Below are 18,271 nucleotides of genomic sequence, written 5' to 3' on the forward strand. Positions count from 1 at the left end.
GAAGACCGGGCCCATACAGCCCGGGCCCTTCTTTTCCTCCCCACCCAAAGGAACAGCATGGTTCTATGACCCTGACACCCGCCACAGCCGTGTCCTCCTACACACACACACACACACACACACACACACACACACACACACACACGCATGCTCCCCCCGCCCCAGAGAAGCAACCCCCACCACAGCAAACTCACGGCAAAAGCTCTGGTTCCTCCAGGCGACTGGGACTCCCTCCTGGGCACACTCTCTGGCGTAGGCAGCCACGGCGTTGCACAGGCAGTCCTTACTGGCCGAACAGCCACACACGTCATAGAGGCAGAGCTGGTAGAAGGGCTCTCGCTCCACCAGGTCGTGGCAGGGCTGTGGTGGGCGGAGAGAAAGGGTGCCGGGTCCCCCCGCCTGAGCAACGGCTTTATTCAATGGTATTCAATTTGAGCTCATGGCGGCTCACAACGTTAATAAAATAGATGCAATATAAAGTAAAAATTAAATTAAACTAGACAAGTTAAAAGACTGAGCCAAAACCACATTTAATATTAGAAGTTTTTAAAGTTTAACATTAAAGTTATTAGTAAAAAGCTAAAAACTAAGAACTAAAAAAACACTTTTTTTAAAAAAAGAAAGGGAATTATGCAAATAACTCTAAATAGTCCTTCCAAATCCTGGTTTGGGAGTCTTCTTTCAGTATAAGACAGTAAGTTGTCTGTTCTAATGTAGCCAGATTAGATAAACCTTTTGTCCACTGATAAACTGAGGGAGTGGAATGATCCTTCCAATACTGTAAAATAATATGCTTCAGCGACACGTAGCACATGAGAGGCCACCTTAAGTGGCACAGCAGGGAAATGCGTGACTAACAAGCAGAAGGTTGCCGGTTCGAATCCCGCTGGTCTGTTTCCCAGACTATGGGAAACACCTATATCAGGCAACAGCAATATAGGAAGCTACTGAAAGGCATCATCTCCTACTGTGCGGGAGGAGGCCATGGTCAACCCCTCCTGGATTCTACCAAAGAAAACCACAGGGCTCTGTGGGCGCCAGGAGTCGAAATTGACTCAACAGCACACTTTACTTAGCACATGAGAGAGCCATGACCTGCTACTCTGGGGCGCTTTCCAGATTACACTCTGTTCCGTAGTCCAATGCTTTGACTTGGCAGGACCATTTTGAAAACAGAAACAGCTTGCACAACCCTCCTACAATGGGAAAATACAGCTGTTTGCGACGCACACACAACGTTGCAGGACTAAAACAAAAAGATAAAACCCCAAAGGCATCTGAAATGTGAATGGCGCCTTGCTGACAGCACAGGGACTGCAGTGTCGAAACAGAGGCAGTGTGGAAGCACATTTAACGGACAAGTAGTGACACTGTTGTAGTGTGTAATCTGAAAAGCGCGGAGGAGAGGTTTCAGACATGAGGGAAATAACCAAGGAAGATTGTTCTGTCCCAAAATTTAAAACTGGAATTCAAAACCAGGTTGATGCAGTCAAGCATGTCTTGTCAAAAGGGAGCTTTGACATTGTAGCTCCCCATCATATGAGTTAGAGAGTGCTCAGCTTAACACACTGACTTAACACACCAGAAAGACACCCCTCGCCCCGCCCAAAGCCATTCTGGAAACAGACTGTGCTGCAACACATGAAAGGGAACAGAATTTGCAAGTGTGAAGGGCTGCTCCCAGGAGAAGCACTTAAGTCCATAGAACAGGGAGGGGGAAAGGAATAGCCTCTCTGAAAATCTGTTCACAAGCTAGCTATTCACAAAAAAGGACACTTCCAAATATCATTTCCAGCTAACAGAAAACTTCAGAAACATAGGAACATAGGAAGCTGCCATGTACTGAGTCAGACCATAGGTGCATCTAGCTCAGTATTGTCTTCACAGACTGGCAGCGGCTTCTCCAAGGTATCAGGCAGCAGGAATCTCTCTCAGCCCTATCTTGGAGATGCTGCCAAGGAGGGAACTTGAAACCCTCTCCTCTTCCCAGAGCAGCTCCATCCCCTGAGGGGAAGATCTTGCAGTGCTCACACATCAAGTCTCCCATTCATATGCAACCAGGGTGGACCCTGCTTAGCTAAGGGGACAAGTCATGTTTACTACCACAAGGCCAGCTCTCCTCTCTTAACATTGCTGTTCCTTAGTTATAGGCTTACTTGTATCCATGGGGTCGATACAGAATCGACACATTTGTGCCTGAACCTTTTGCTCATAAAATGTGGCAGCCCCTGTGATACCTTCTTATGCAAATTAGGAGGAATCCATGAATAGAAGGAATCGATGAATGAGGACAATATTTTCAGTGTTGCAAAGGGGAAAGAGTCAACAACGTCAGCTGAGAAAGATGACTCCATCAGCCGACTGGCAGAAGTCATTCAGGGGTGGGGGTGGGTGGGGAGGACATTATGCTGCCAACTTCAACTTGACAAGCATTAGGGGCTTCACCTTAGAGAAGCACATACAGATTCTGCCCAAATAAAACTGCCCAGGGCCCAGCCACTAAATCCCTGGCCACATCCAGAGGTCTTTCAGGACACGTCTAGGGCTCAATGAACCTTAAGAAGAGGAAAGGGATTCCAGAACTGGGGAGCAGCCTCCGAGAACGCCTCCTCCTCCTCCTCCTCCTCCTCCTCCCCCCATGGCCTTCCCCTTGGAGCTTGGAGCCAGGCGGAGATCAGGAGAGGACAGCGGAGGCAGAGGCTGCCGCTGAAGAATGCAGGTCCCGAGCCCTGCCTGGATGAACATCCTGCCTCTCCTCCACCCGCCAGGATCCGAGCTGCATTTCCCCACCAGCAGCAGCCTCGGACCGCAGGCCCTCCAGGCCTCTCTCACCTGGAAGGGAGGGCGATGCAGGACTGAACAGGCCGCCTCGGCAAACTGCCTGCGCTGGGCGTAGGTACTGCAGGGGTCGGAGGTGGAGGGGCCGGCGGGGGGGCACTCGCGGGAGGCTCTGAACTGGTTGGCAAAGGCAGCCGCGCTGGACTCCAGGTCTCCCTCCGGGGTGGTGAACTCGTCCTGCTGGTTCCAGTTGTAGGTGCCACAGAGGCCTCGGACCTGGAAAGAGGAGGGCATGGAGGTGCTGGGGGAGCAGGAGGGGGCCCGGCTCCCACTTGGCAGCAAGAGTCGGGGTGGGAGAGTCATCGATGGGCTGCACTGAACTCCCACATATCCCGAGAGGCCGGGTGGGATGGTTTCCGAGGAGCTGAAAACCCTCACCGGGCTTACAGCAGGTAACAGCCCCTATTGGCCAGTGCCAGTACCATGCCGATGGGGAAAACAAAGCCTCCTGTTTCATCTGCTGCTCCTCTTTATATGATTCGCGTTTGGGGCAGTATAGAAATGTGTTAAATAAATGAAATGAAATGAAATGAAATATACCACTTTCAATGAAAGCGTTCTCAAAGCAGTTTGCATAGAAAAGAATACTGGGAAGAAGTCCCCTGTTCCAAAAGGGCTCATAGTCCACAATGAAGCTCAAGAGGGGCACCAGACTGTTAAAGGGGGCCAGTTGCTCCCCCCCCGGCTAAATATAAAGAGAAGCACCACTTTGGAAGGTGCCTCTTAGCCTAGCTAGCAGGCTAACTCTGCTACCTCTTCATAGGGAATATTTGGGCCAGCCCCATTCACTAGGGGGTGCTGCTGTATTGGGGACACAGAGAGAGCCGATCCCTGCTCGGAGGGCTTGCCATTCAGAGCTGATGATGGACAAGGCAGGCTGGGAAAGAGGGGTCAGGACTGGGGGGTGGGCGTGGGGCGTGGGGGGCTGCTGGGAGGTCATGAGGCCATGAGAAGCAGGTCTGGTGGGGCTGCGATGGGAGGGAAGGCAGAGGGGGAGGCCGCAGCTCCTCGGGAGGGCCATGAAGAGCTGGAAGAGGAAGCCATTTGGGACTGTCCCGGGGAGAGGGAGGGAGGAGGCCCATGACAGGCTGTCTGGTGCTGCAGGAGGTGCATGGAGGGGGAGGCGGAGGAGGCAGCAAGGGGAACTGCCTTTGCTCACACCCACCTCTTGCCTCTCCCATCCTCCCCCGCTCTTGACTGTGTGTTCCTTCCTTCCCTGGCCTTCTCTCCTCTCCTTCTGCCTTCTCCCCCTATGGTAAGCTCTTTGGGTCAGGGACCTACTGGTTTGCTTCATGTCCCTCTGCAGAATACCCTGGGCATCCGTGGTGCATCCATAACAATACAGTAATAACAGAAAGAAGGATAACAACGCAGCCAGAGGCATGGAGGAGCAGGACTCCCAGAAGCCTCCAAATGTCAGAGGGAAGGAGGCGACCCCCAGATCTTCCAGCACATGCCTCTGCCTCCCTCTGCCACTGCGCCTGAGGGAAGAGAGGCCAGCTCCCAGTGGAGAGGTGGCCACAGCCCTTGCCCAGTGAATGGAGGCACCTTGGGTGGGTCCCCAGATGTTGTTGGTCTTCAGCTCCCATCGACCCAGCCTCCAGCCACAGTGGGAGCCCAACAACATCGGGATGAGAGGCAACCCTTGCTGCGCACACACACCCCGGATGGAGGCAGGGGCCCAGAGCAGGAGGGGACACTCCGGGGCTCACCTTGTGGGCAAAGCCAGGCTGGAGGGTGATGTACAGGGCCGGGCGGTCCAGCCCCCAGAGCAGGTGGGCCCCAAAGGCCTGGAGGAGCAGGAAGGAGGAGGAGGCACGCCGCACGGTCAGGTCGGCACTGGCAAAGGGGAGGGCCACCTCCTGGCCGTTCACCGACACCTCCCCTGGGAAAAGGAGAAAGGCGGAGGAGATGGGGCAGCCGAGAGAAAGGGGCCCCTGGCATCTCTGGCTGGAGACAGACAGTCGCTTTCCCCACGGCTGGGAGTGGTTGGCCAGAGGCATCACCTCTGCCCCCCCCCCCCCGTGTACAGCCACAGAAGGGCCTTGTGGGTCCCCTTTGTGCCTTGGACCACCGGTGGGGGCTGCATCTCTTGACTTATGTTTACATGGATATACCTCCCTTCTTCCTAAGACCCCAGGGCACTCACCAACAAGAGAAAAACAAGTACAACAGAAAGCTTGCAAAGAGCAAAGGACCCAGCTCTTTGGCCCGAAGCCTGGAGCGAAAGGGCAGTCTTCCCTTCACTGTGCATGGAGCATAGCAGCTTCCCACAAACAGCACACCTTGCGTGTTATTGGCTGAGAGGCAAATTCCCTAGTGAAGGAGGCAAAGCCCCCCCCCCGGGGGCCTTGCTCCTCCCTGCCCCACCTCTGGCAGCCTCCCTCTTGCATCAGGGTCCATCCCAGGCAGGTCCCTCAGCAGCGCCCCCCAACCTCACCAGTGATGGACAGCCGGGCAGAGACCTTCTGGACGGTGACGGCCGTGGCCCTGAGACAGCTGAGGGCTCCTTGGCTCCCACAGGCTTCATTCTCTGCTGTGATGTGAAGTTTCCCGTCCACAAAATCCTGGGAGAAAAGCCAGGCCTGGCATCAGCCAGGTCAAGGGAGGGCCCTCGAAAGGGTGAGCCCCCCCCCACTTAGTCTGCTTCTTGTTTGGCAGCTGGGGGGGGGGTTCAGTCTGCGTCCCCAGAGGGTGGCAATAGGGCTTGACCCGGACTCTGCCAGCTGCCTAATCCCAGCCAGAAAGCAAAGGGTTACTCTTCCCTGGAGAGGTGAAGGGATGGGTGGGGGGGCGGGATCCATCGGTTAATGAACTCTCGGTAGACCTGCTTTGTGTCCGGGAGGCAGACAGACCCGCAGACCCAGACCTCTCTCTCCCCATCCTGACAGCCAGGGAAGCCCGCTGCCTTGGGCTGGCTTTTAAGTAAAGTTCCTCATAGCTATGGACTAGGGTTCCCAGGGGTTTCTTCGGGACCCAGCTCGGCTCACCCGGCCAACCCCTACAGCAGGGGCCATTTGTGGCCGCCCTTGGGCAAGGCCAACATGCATGAAGCAGAGCATGCAGATTTTAAGCGCCTTTCCAAAGGCAAGAGGGAGGACCAGCTATCCCAGCATGCCTTGGGTGAGACGAAGCCGGGTGCTCTAAAGCAAAGGGAAACTGTCCTGGCAGTGTGGCCCGCCCTTTGGGGATGCTTCTGCAAGAGCTTTGCCACCCATCAACTCTGTCAAGCGATTCCTCGGAAGCCCTGCAAGCGTCCGACAAGCTTTCCAGCCCTGGGAAATGCGACAGCCCGGCCACCCAGGATGGATACTGCCCCCTCGCCTCGTGGTCGCTTGCCCCACCTCCTGCCAGGGCCCTCACCTGCACAAGGATGTATTGGCAGGCGCCGTGGAAAGAGTAGCGCCGGTGGTCGAAGGTCAGGTAGTGGGTGTTGCCCAGCAGGGAGCACTCCCTGGCACACTGGTCTTGGGAGCAAAGCCAGCGCCCCCCTTGGCACGTGCTGTGGGGAGAGGACAAGGGGAGGCTGCCTTGGGCAAAAGAGCCTCTCAGGGGTGCTCCCCCTTCTCCCCCAACCCTGCCCAACAGAGGCCCTCTGGGAAGGCACCACGCCTCTTCTGCATCCCACAGGGTGCTGGAGCTACCCAAGTCCCAACAATCCCCCTTGAAATGCCCCCCCCATCTCCACACAGGCTTTGCTGCCCTCTCCTGTTCCCCACATTCCTTGTCTGCTGATGGCCCCATGTCCTTCCCATCCCGAGACCAAGTTCCATCTCTTGTGCCTTTCCTTCTCCCAACTTTCCATCTCCATTCCTCCTCCTCCACAGGTCTCTGCCACTTCCTCCCGGACTTCTTGGTACATCTCCTCTGCCTCTCAGCACACTGCTGCTGACTCGCTCCCCTTCTTTCAGCTATCCGGTTTCTAGGCACTCTTCTCTCTCAGCTTCCTAACTCTTGGGGTCCCCCTCCCCCTCGACCCTTCACTGGTATCCCTGACTTTACTTTTCTCTTTCCGGCCAACAGAACAGAACTGCTTCTGCCCCAATCCCTGTGTGTGAAATGTCCCCGCAACCACTTTGACTTTTATGTCTTCCCCATACTGGTAATATTTGTCAACATTCTGTTGCTGACAAGCGGAGTGTTCATGGACATTCCATAACTTCACAGCAGCTTAACCAAGTGATTGGGCAGAGGCTTGCGGACAACAGGATTCTAGTCCAGCCAGGGCGCTTTCTGAATTAGACCCTACAACGGGGTCACGGCTTATCTGCTAAGTGTGCTTCCACACTTCCTGTGTGGTGACACTGCAGTCCCTATGCTGTCAGCAGGGTGTCATTCACATTTTGGATGCCTTGTTTCGGATTTAATCACTGCAATATAGTGCTATAATGTTGTATGTGTGTTGCAAAAAGGTTGCTGTATTTTTCCATTGTAGGATTCTTTTATTCTGGGGATTTTTGTGAATACAATCCTGCCAAGCCAAAGCTTTTTACCGCAGTTGTAGCAGGTAATCTGGAAAGTGCCCTGCAGGGGCTTTTACACAGCAGGTTTTACTGCGAGTTTACAGGGAGGCTTTACTATAAACTCGAAGTTGGCCCCCCAAACCGACGCAAAAAGTAGATTTTTTTTTACCCTGGATATAAATTGGGCTACACTCTAACACGCAATGAAAAACCCAAATAGTGTGTGAATTTCACACACTGTGAAGTGCTTCCCGATAATTCGGGGCAAATCTAGCCGATATGTGAGCGCACCCCTCCATCCTGGAGGAGATGCGAGTTCCAGGGGAAGTAAGAACATTCCTGCTCTTCACCCCTCATGGCACCCGAGTGCGCTCCCTCCACTGGCCCAAGGAGCACCCCCTCCACCGCCCCCGTGCGCGCCGTGAGACTGGAAGGGTGGAGACTCACCATTGGTTGCAGTGCTGCCGGTGGGTCTCCCCTGGGGCGTACTTCTGGCGCCGGTGGTAGCAGGGGCACTGGCTCCCGGGGACACAGGCGCCACCCTCTAGGTAGAGGCCTGGCGGACACTCGCAGCCACTCACACACTCCTCCCGGCAGCGGCCCCCTTCTCCGTCCGTGCCCACCGTGGCACAGCTGGCAGGGCAGGAGGAGACGCAGTCCGAGTAGTGCTTCCCTTGGCCACACACCTTTTCTACAGGGAGGAGGGGACAGAGCCAGCGTGAGGCTGGGGAGCTCAAGGGCCCCCGTCGGGGGAAGAAGTCCTGAGTGCCCAGCAGGCTCCAGCAACTGTGCACCAACAGGTCTCTTCTGCTGGAACAAGTGTCAGCAAACACCCTCCGGTGGCTGAACGCTGCATACACCCCAGGCAGGTGGGGGTTGTTTGTGCATGTGCCTAGAGGTCACAGATGTTGGAAGTGAAGGACTATGGGCTGTCTCTTGTCTCAATGACATAGGAGGACAGACTAGTGAGTCAGAGGACTAGAGGGTCAAGACATTGGTCATCCCTTCTCTACTGCTCTGACACCATCCCTTGATATGTAGATTGCTATTCTTAGGGACACTTCCTTCCTTCCAGCCACTTCCTTCCTCTTCCCCTCTTCTTCCCTTCCTTCTACCTTGCAACATGCAAGCTCCTCTCCCCTGCACCATGTGTGCAGAGATGCAGAATCTATCTGCATCCAGCTAGATAGATAGATTAGAGATTCTATCTCCTCACTTTCCTATCTAGAATGGAGTTCTCTAATAAATACTCCTTATATTGATTTGAAACTATGAACTGGCTCCAAGTTATTTTACTCCTGACATACACGCATGCCTAACTAAATTCTGCTGTGTTGTGCCTCTGTGCACTCTGCTATAATGAAAAGGGTTTCTCTTACCAGAGAGAATTCCCAACAAGGGACAGGGCGAGTCAGGTTCTCACACAACAACTTGGCATGGAGAAGCCACAAGCGAGTATTGGATGGCATGAAGCAGCCCTCTCCCCTGTGCTCCAGCATGTGGCCATCACAGCTTTGCCTTGCCCCAGAGAACATCATCCCAAAGAGCCTTCCACAGCAACGCAGCTCTTACGGACCTGCCTGTGCCCCCTGAGCGCCCTGCAAGGCAGTATCCTCCTACCACAGAATCCGGACCGTCTCCAGTTGACCAAAATGCTCCGCTGGGCACACTCGCGGGCATAGCTGGCAAAGGTATCGCAGATGGCACCCATCTCAGCTCTGCTGCAGTGCAGGAACATACAGGAGTCATGGAAGCCGTTTGGGTCCACCTGCCAGGGAAGGGGAGTCAGCAAGGCCCGGAGGGGGGATGCAGTGTGTGGGGGCTCTCTCTGAGCATACTCAGAGTGGGTGCCAGGTTAGGGTGGGTGGGATTCAGCCGGTTCAGCAGAGGGAGGTGGGTGGTCAGCTCCTCACCTCGGAGTGGCACTGGCTGAAGGGGCTGGAGAGCAGCTTCTGGCACACAGAGCCCGCCTCCTGCTGAGCAGCCTGGCTCCCCACCACTTCACAGCTGTGAGCTTCTTCTGCAGCATCCTGGCACGGGCTCTAGGGCAGGCAAGGGGGGAAAGCAGAGAGAGGAGATGCAGCATTTGTGGGAGCACCATGCCTACTGCCCTCCATTCCTGCCAACCCAATGGGCAGGAAGACCAGCAAGGCAAGAACTGGCTCCAGCATGGACCCCAAGAGGAAAGCACCTTCTTCTAGAGAGATTCCCCCTACAAAGCCACAGCACAGCTCCCCCTAGTGCATGATTGCCGTAAGACATGGGAGCTGGAGGAGAGCTGGTCTTCTGGCAGCAAGCATGACTTGTCCCCCTAGCTAAGCAGGGTCCACCCTGGTTGCATTTGAATGGGAGACTAGAAGTGTGAGCACTGGAAGATCATATTCCCCTCAGAGGATGGAGCCACTCTGGGAAGAGCAGAAGGTCCCAACTTCCCTCCCTGGCAGCATCTCCAAGAGAGATTCCTGCCTGCAACCTTAGAGAAGCTGCTGCCAGTCTGTGAAGACAATACTGAGCTAGATGGACCCATGGTCTGACTCAGTATATGGCAGCTTCCTATGTTCCATGTGTTGTTGCTCATGTTGGCTTGCTATTGACTAAACTGATCCGAAGGCATTTTTATTCCAGGACTCAGTTGATTATCTCGCCCTAAGATAACATCCCTGGTTTCAGTGACCCATGCCCCCTATTTGTGGGGCTCACTGGAACTCATCTTCCAGGGGTATCAGCATTGCTACTGTCATGAGTCCAGGCAGCTCCCATACAGCCCTCTGAGTCTATGGGGAGAGGAGCTCCCAACCCCCCCACCCCACCCCCCTGCAGGCACCTACCGACCCAGCCTCTGGGATGCGCCATGAATTGCCAAAGCTGGCTGCCAACCTGGCCACGTCCCCTTCCACACGACGGAAGTCATCTGCCAGCAAAAAGAGAAAAGGGGTTGGGGAGGGGTTTTTTTTGGGGGGGATACGCCCTCCCCTGCCATGCAGGTGTGTGGACTGTGCAGGAATATTCACTGGCCCCTCACAGCCAGCAGGGGCAGGAAAACCAGGGGGGACGCCGGGAGGAGAAGAGAATATTCCCACCTGATCGGAGGGGAGCATGTCCCCCAAACGACTCCGCCCCTCCAGTGATCCCTTGGTGAGGAAAAGGGGGCAGGGCCCCCCTCTGTGGTGGGTACCTGATGAGTCTTCATTGTAAACCCCGCACAGGCCTTGGGTGGCGCCTCTCAGCTCAGTCCCCACCGTGACGTAGACCGTGTCACGCCTGTCGAACTTGACCCGCACGCCCAGGCCGCTCTCCACGAAGAGGAAATCCCCCAGCCACCAGACGCTGATCCCTGGAGAAGCAGAGCCCAGGCGGGAGAAGAGGGAGGGGACTCACTGGTGGTCACCCCCACCCCCACCCGGCTGGGTGCCTCAGGTCCCCCAGCGGACGTAGATGCCGGTCAGCCCCTCACCTTTTTGCAGGCGTGGTTCTCCCTCCGGGACCTCGGCACCGTTCACCGAGACGTTCTGGCCCTGAGCCACAACCAGGTCGAGCCCAAAGAGCATGCGGAGGGCCTGCCCGGAGAAGAGGGGGCCGTGAGTGGCCTCTGGCCCGGCTCCGTCTGAGCCCGTCTGCCGCACAGGCAGGACCTTCCCTGGGGGCTGGTGCGCCCTGCTAGGAGAAGGCCCCAGTGGAGCCCAGGGAGGGCCTCGGAGCTCCGTGCACAGAGACCAGCTGTGCTGCCTGGTGCAGGTGCAGAAGCAGGTGGGTCATGCAGGCATTTATTAAAAAGCAGCAGCAAACTTCTAGCCCTCGGAGTGCAGGGTCAAAGAGGAGCCACAGAAAGCAAAGAAGTGGGGCAGGGTCTTTGCAGGCAGATGCAGATCATGTGTCTGGGCAAAGGACGCCCAGCCCGGCCCCCACCCTCCGTCCTTCCTTCCCTGGCCCCCCTGGATGGCCCTGCACTTCCCCACCCCTCACCTCACATGCAGGCACCCTTGTCCAGCTTTGCCTCTGCTCTCAGCCTAGCGCTTTAAACATCCAAACATGGCATTTGGAAACATAGCGCCCGTTGGCTAAACACGTGGAGGCAGATTTGTTTTGGGCAAATCATCTATTTTCCTGTATCATTTCACAAGTTAAAGTATTTCCTTTCTCTCCAGGGTTTCATAGGACTCAAGCCTGCCCCAGACAACTTCTCTTTTAAACCCAGGTGAGGTGAAGGACAGGGCATTCTGCACATGCTCAGAAACACCCTGCTATAACCAAGCATTCCTTGGCTAAGCCTTGGCTGTCCTCTTCACAGCCTCATTCCAAAATGCAAGTCTTTTTATTATTATGTATTATTTCTTGTTTACACAGTCAGACAGGTGTTATCGACTTATTAATTATTATTATTATTATTAAAATAAAAATTACAAATACCACATTTTTTTAAAAGCTCACAAAGCGGTTTAGGTAGAAAAAGAAATAAGCGATTCCCTGCCCCATAAGGGCTCTCAGTATAAAAAAGAAGTTTGAGCTGTATCCGTGGGGCTGCTCAGGTCTTGAGCCTCCTGGGTGCTTTCCAGATTAGAACCTGCAACGGGGTCACGTCATCTCTAGGGAGTGTGTTTCCACACTTCCTGAGTTGTGATACCACAGTCCCTACACGGACAGCAGGGTGCCGTTCACATGTCCAGTGCCTCGTTTCGAATTTAATTGCTGCGATTTAGAACTAGGACTGAGACGGCTCCCCCTGCTGTTTACATTTTGAAAGCGACTTGCCTGAACGGAGGCATTTTGCTGCTGCTGAGCAGCTAGTCAGAAAGCGCCCTGCTGCGCCCCCCCATGCAGTGGGCCGCTCCGCTGCTGCCTCTTACCCTGTGGCAGTGGCCAGGCACACAGCGCCCCCGGCTGGAGGAGATGTCGATGGCCCAGGAGCCGTCCGGTGCAGCCGCCAGGGTGTAGGCGCAGGTCCCGTGGAAGCGGAAGTGCTTGCCGTCAAAGCTGCGGTAGTGGAAGCCGGCCCAGGTGGTGCAGGTGGCAAAGGGGCGCCGGTGCTGTCCCGGGCGGACGAGAAGTGCCGTGGGGGCTGGTGGCCTCAGCAAGAAGGGTGAAGGCAGGTCATCTGGGGAGAGGGAGGGCTATGGGTTAACATAAGAACAGCCCTGCTGGATCAGGCCAAAGGAAGCCTATCCTGTCCAGCATCCTGTTTCACACAGTGGCCCCGCACCAGATGCCCCCGAGAAGCCCACAGGCAAGAGGTGTATGTGCATGGCCTCTCTCCTGCTGCTGTTGCTCCCCTGCCACCGGGATTGAGAGGCATCTTGCCTCTGAGTCTGGCAGTCATTGCTAGACCTGTCCTCCTCCATGAATTTGCCGAGGCCCCTTTCAAAGCCACCCAAGCTGGTGGCCATCACCACACCTTGTGGCAGAGAATTCCATAGGTTAATTTTCCAGGGTTGTTGGTGAGGGCTCTTGTGGCGGCGGCAGCCCTTTCCACAGGAGCAGGCTGAGGCCAGAAGCCAAACTGCTCCCCTGCCTGCTCGAGCCCTGCGGAGGCATTTCTGCAGAGCAGCCCGTCTCTGGAGCTCTTTCACAAGAGGAGAAACTGGGAAACCCCCAAGGACATCTGTGATTACGGCCCCACAGGGAGCCAGGGACAGAAGCTGCCCCATGAAAGGGCAATGCCATGCTGGGGCCCCCAACCTCCCGGAGCAGGAAGCCACCAGGAACTGCCCCTCCAAGGCAGCGTCATCCGTGCCAGGCTGGAGAGAGCTCGTGTCGTGGGGATGAGCGGAGTTGCAGTTCAGCGGCACCTGGAGTTCCACAAGTTGGGAACCCCTGTCCCAATCCACCCGCGAGAGCCACAGGAGAGTGTGAGGCCTCCTTCACGGCCACACCTGCCCCCCAAAGTAGCCTCGGAGTTCTTGCTGGGGGAGGTACTGAGCAAGAGCCCGAACCCTCGTCCAAGCTCTACAATCTCGAGGAGCTGCCTGGAAAGAGGGAACGCCTGCTAGACCCAGCCAGCCTGCCGTCTGGGTCTCCCCTCCCTCCCTCCCGCCCAAGTCCCCATTCTGCCCTTGGAGGGAGTGGGATGGTGCCCGAGGAGGAGGAGGAGGAGGAGGAGAGGCCAGGCCACCCACCTGGCAGGGGCAGGTAGGAGCAGCTGAGGCAGAGCTCGGAGGAGGCGTTCTGCCAGCTGCGGCCCCAGGGGCGGCTGCAACACGCGTCCATGCTGAGCAGCGAGAGGTTCTGCAGGCCTGGCACATCCCGACATTGCCAGGTGGAGAAGCAGCGCCCGGTCAGCGCCTTTCCTGGGAGGGAAAGGGAGGAGAAGAGAAGCCGGGAAACACCTCTGGCTGTTACTGCACTGGGGTGTGGGGTGTGTGTGTGGGGTGTGTGTGTGAGTGATCAAACCCCCACGGGCAGCTGCATCAAGACATCTAGTCCTTCGCCCCACCTCCGCCCCATAGGATTACATCAACTTCATTCCCCTCGGGTGTACCATTCTTAGTGGGCTGGATTCCAAAATGGACCAGGCATGGAAGCAGAAGCGGGTCTGGGTGACTGGGGAGGAATGCAGCAAAACTGTGGGGATCTTTGCAGGGTGGAGGTGGAAGTCCCCATTGATAACATGAGCGAAGCAATGGGGGAAATGTTCTGGCTCCAATAAATGTCAGGGGGTGGGAACATAGGGAGCTGGCAGCGGCTTCTCCAAGGGTGCAGGCAGGAATCTCTCTCCCAGCCCTCTCTTGGAGATGCTGCCCGGGAGGGAGGGAGGGAACTGGGAGCCTAGACACTCTTCCCAGAGCGGCCCCATCCCCTGAGGGGAATCTCTTCCCGTGCTCCCATTCAGGCGGGCCCCGCTGAGCTAAGGGGACAAGCCATGCTTGCTGCAACAAGACCAGCTCTCCCCGCACCGGTCAAGAGGGAATGAAGCTCGCACGGCTCTCAGCATCAAGATCCTGATCCCGGGGTGGGGGTGGGGGTGGGGGTGGTTGTAGGGAGCAAGAGGAGCCTTCCTGGACCCAGCTTGGCCGCCTTACCTTCAGAGCAGTGGGGCCCACTCCAGCCCTCACAGCAAGCACGCACCGTCCGGTTCCACACCGTGGGCCTCGTGTCTTCCGGCCTGCAATGAGGGAAGGAATGGGGGGGGGGGGGAGGAGGCAGAGGCAAGGAGAAGGGTGGACAGCTTTCACCTTCCGTAGCCGAAGGGAAAAGACACTGCTCCTCCTAGGGAACCCCCGGTAGGAGAATGGATGCCAAGAGAGGGAAGCAGGCATTGCCTGCCGCGAAAGCTGAACGTCCAGGGAGGGATGCTCCACAACAATGCCGCCCCTTCCCCTCCAAATGGGTGTGCCTGCATCATGCCCACAGGCCGCCAGTTTCCATCAGGGCTGAAACTTCCTTGGCCAGCCCCACCGTCTCATTAAGGAGAATCCATTCCGAGGCACCCTGAAAAGAGCTAGAGAAGGTGGATGTGCCCCAGTCTGGAGTGCCTGCATCTCTCCCCTTGGGAAGGGAGCCTGAAGGAGTCTGGCTGTGCGGAAACACCGGCCCTTCCTGGTTTTGCATGGTCCAGTAACTGATGGGGTGCCTGGACCCTCCTCGTGGGCAGCCGGCTATCCCCCAACAGAGGGAATGCAACCTTGCCAGGGTCTTGCATGGGAGGGATTTGCAAGAGCACAGCTGCATTAACACGCCTTTGCAAAACCTGGCATGTCAGCACTCGGGCAGCTTGGACGGGAAGCATTCCTGGCGCCCCTTGCCGAGGTCTCCTTTCGGCAGGTTCTTGCACTGGTGCCCTCCTCCCTTCCTTCTGGGACCCGTCGTCACCCACCCTCGGGCATCAGACACGCCACCCCTCCCTGCGTCTCTGAGGCCACCCAAGCGCCTTCTGCCTCGCTCGCCTCCAGGATCCCGGTGGCACTACTCACTTGTAGACGGGGCACAGGGCAGTGCCAGGGTGGGCTCGGCCCTCTTCCCTGCCGTGGGCTTGGCGCATCCGGTCTTGGTCGAGGAGCCAGCCCGCCATGTTGTACTGGTAGAGCTCCGAGCAGGGAACCAGCTCCTCCCGGCGCGGGCTCACCACCTCCTCCTCGCTCACCTGGACCGTCCTCTCACACCACCGCCTGCAGCCGGCGAGAGGGCAGCCCCTGAGAAACCGGGAGCAGCGCTGGCTGCGGGAGTTGGGGCATAGGTGTAACTATAGGGGGGCAGGGGGGGCACGTGCCCCGGGCGCCACTTGGCAGGGGGCGCCAAAAAGTGCCCCCACCGATTTGCCGGGAAAATTTTTATTTTTATTTTTATCTTTATTTTTTTGCAGAGCAGTCCCCCTCTCCCGGTCCCAGTGCCCCCCCCGGCATTGCTCATCCAGCACTGGGCGCCGCAGCGTCTTCGTAGTCCAAGTCTCTGACTCTCACTCCCCGGCACGCCCCGCCGCCCCGCCACCAGTCGCGCATGCGTCGAGAGGAGGACACACACCAGAGCAAACTTCCTGAACAACTCCCTCTTCTGAACAACTTCCTGAACGCCTGAACCAGTTTCCCTTTTTGCTCATTCAAGTCCTTCCTCCCCTATAATCTAAAAACGTTTTAACTGAAAAGGTTCAGGGAGGGGGAGATGGGGGGATGTGGAACCTTGGGTTCCACATCCCCCCATCTCTCCCTTCCTGGACTTTTTCACTATGTAATGCAAGCTAATTTAATTATATGTCATCATCAAAATGGATTAGCTGTTTCAGCCCATCAGGAAAGTCTAAACCTCCACCGATTTAATTAACCAGACTGAAAACCAGATGAACAGAGAATGTTTTAATGAAAGGTGGTATATAAATTTAACTAGAAGTAAAACTATCATTAGGAGCAATTAGCGATTACTTAAACATTGGTGCTGCCAAGCAATTTGTAAATAAAACTAGAAGCCCTTTAAAAATAAGCTGGAATGAATTGTAGGTTGGGCAGGGGGTGAAAGTATATACTCCTAAACATTTATTGTTAAATTTATATACCACCTTTCATTAAAAACAACCCCAAAGTGGTTTGGTTTTAGTCATGGATTTTAATTTTAATTGCTCTTTTTGTCAATGTGATGAAGATTAGTTAAATCTGAGTGGTCTTAGGCAACCAATGTTGCATCTCAAATGCCATTTCATTTTTTATTGTCATAAATACTCTCCAACCAATTTAAATAGCAAAGGTGTATATTATCGCTTTATTCAATTGCAGGGAATCTCAAAAAAGCAGGATTTGCAACTAAGGCAGTGCATATCTTCTCTAAAATGGCCCTTTTATAGTTTTTCTAACTTTGAAATCGTAACATAAAACAAAGCATAAATGCACAAATGCTTCCCCCTCCATTTGAAACCTTTTCTGGTGTAAATAACGCGCGGTTTTGGAAAAGAGGAGTCTTTCTTTAACAGCGGGAGAATAAGGAGTCTTTAGCACTATCACCCTAGTCCCTCGAATGACTTTGGAGTCCTTGGTTTTCGTTTTGTTAAAATACAGTCACTCACAAGGGAAAGTCAGGAACAGAACCAGGGCGTGAGGGAGGGGCATCATAATCATAATAATCATCATTGCATCATAATTCTGATGTTTGAGATACAAGCCAACTTCACAGGGTTGTTGTGAGGAAAAACCTAAGTATGTAGTGCATTTTGAAATTTTTGGTAATTTTTGTATTTTTTTAAATTTTTAAAATAAAAGTTTTCTGAAACATGTGTGTCAGTCAGATGTATGTTGGGGGGGCAGCGGGGGGACGCGGCGGGGGGGCGCAATTTCAGTGCTTGCCCCGGGCGCCGTTTTCCCTAGTTACGCCTCTGAGTTGGGGGGCTCAGAGGAGAAGGCCCCTCCTTCGCTGAGCCGGCCCCTTCCTGCTCCTTCTCCCCACCAAGGCAAGCAAGGAGCTCCTCACCCCGCCCCCACATCGCCCACTCCCTCTGGGCCAAAGGGGGTGTCAGGACCCACCCAGGCTCTGACCCTCTCGGACGAGAAAGACCCCACCCCGACCAAGCCCCCCCCCATGAATGCATCCTAGATCCATCAGACCTCAGCGCTTGCCACCTCTCCTTCAGCAGCTGCCCGCCAAAGGAGCCCTGGGGGACCGGGTGCCCTCCAGCGAGGCTCCTGTCCCACCCCTTGAGCCTCCTCCGTGGCCTCTGGGCCACAGGAGCAGAGGCGATGCTGTGCCCCCAGGACCAAGCTCCAGCTCCGGAATAAGGCGGTGTGCTCACTTGGCTGCTCTGGCTTCGGATCGGGGCCGGCCTGAGATCCAGGAACGGGTGGGGCTCCTGCTCCTACAGAGCTCTCCTCTGCTCAGTGTGGAGCCGGGATTTGCTGGCCAGTGGTCTCTTCTTTGAGTTGCCGCCTTACTGGGCAGGCAGTCAAGCAAGCAGGTGGCCACAGTGGCCAGCCCTGACCAGGAGGGGGCCTGGAATACCACCCGCCCTTCTGCCCAGTGGGAGGGACCAGTGTGGCTGATGTCAGCGAGAGGATCCAGCAAGAGGGGATCAGCCCAGGGGGGTGGAATGCTGGGGGGGAGGCAGCTGAGGGGGTCAGGGAGGAAGGGGGCGGGAGGAGGAGGAGGAGGGAACCGAGTGGAGGAGTGAAGGGCTGGCCCGCTAGTGGGACATCAGGAGAGCAGCGAGGGGCAGAAAGGCTGTGAGGGGCAAGCCAGAGTGGCCTGCCATGCAGGCACCTGATGGACTCTGGTGCTGGAAGCTCCCCACGGCTGCCCTGGGCCAACGGGGACCCTGCCCGCCTGCGGGTGCTCTTGGACTGTGAACAAGGTCATGTTGGGTTCCCAGGGGAACATTAGGCAAACCTTCAAGACTTGGCACAGCAAGAGAACCTGTTCCGTCGTCTAGTCATTTGGGCTCTCAGAGCCCCTTCTCGGACCCCTTTTAACAAACCCTTTGTGGCTTCTTCCAGCGGAGAACTGGCTTCCTCTGGAAGGAGGCCAGAGCGAGGTCCGTCTGGCCCGGCATTCTGCCCCTAACTGCA

General features: G+C 55.9%; 1 protein-coding gene across 1 annotated transcript in view; it reads right to left on the reverse strand.

The window, feature by feature from the left end:
* The window catches only part of LOC128331382 (SCO-spondin-like), a 126,140-nt gene that overhangs the window by 105,545 nt on the left and 2,324 nt on the right, over positions 1–18,271 (reverse strand). The window contains exons 3-18 of the mRNA XM_053264726.1: positions 17,318–17,533; positions 15,206–15,400; positions 14,315–14,397; positions 13,408–13,582; positions 12,167–12,365; positions 10,756–10,858; positions 10,477–10,635; positions 10,134–10,212; positions 9,215–9,341; positions 8,922–9,069; positions 7,749–7,992; positions 6,202–6,340; positions 5,279–5,405; positions 4,551–4,723; positions 2,833–3,054; positions 195–360 (exon numbers count right to left, since the gene is read on the reverse strand). Of these exons, the coding sequence (XP_053120701.1) occupies positions 195–360; positions 2,833–3,054; positions 4,551–4,723; positions 5,279–5,405; positions 6,202–6,340; positions 7,749–7,992; positions 8,922–9,069; positions 9,215–9,341; positions 10,134–10,212; positions 10,477–10,635; positions 10,756–10,858; positions 12,167–12,365; positions 13,408–13,582; positions 14,315–14,397; positions 15,206–15,400; positions 17,318–17,533 (2,555 nt within the window). The remainder of the gene's footprint in view (positions 1–194; positions 361–2,832; positions 3,055–4,550; positions 4,724–5,278; positions 5,406–6,201; positions 6,341–7,748; positions 7,993–8,921; positions 9,070–9,214; positions 9,342–10,133; positions 10,213–10,476; positions 10,636–10,755; positions 10,859–12,166; positions 12,366–13,407; positions 13,583–14,314; positions 14,398–15,205; positions 15,401–17,317; positions 17,534–18,271) is intronic.

This window comes from Hemicordylus capensis, chromosome 6 (genome assembly GCF_027244095.1).
Source record: "Hemicordylus capensis ecotype Gifberg chromosome 6, rHemCap1.1.pri, whole genome shotgun sequence".
NCBI classification, from domain to species: domain Eukaryota; kingdom Metazoa; phylum Chordata; class Lepidosauria; order Squamata; family Cordylidae; genus Hemicordylus; species Hemicordylus capensis.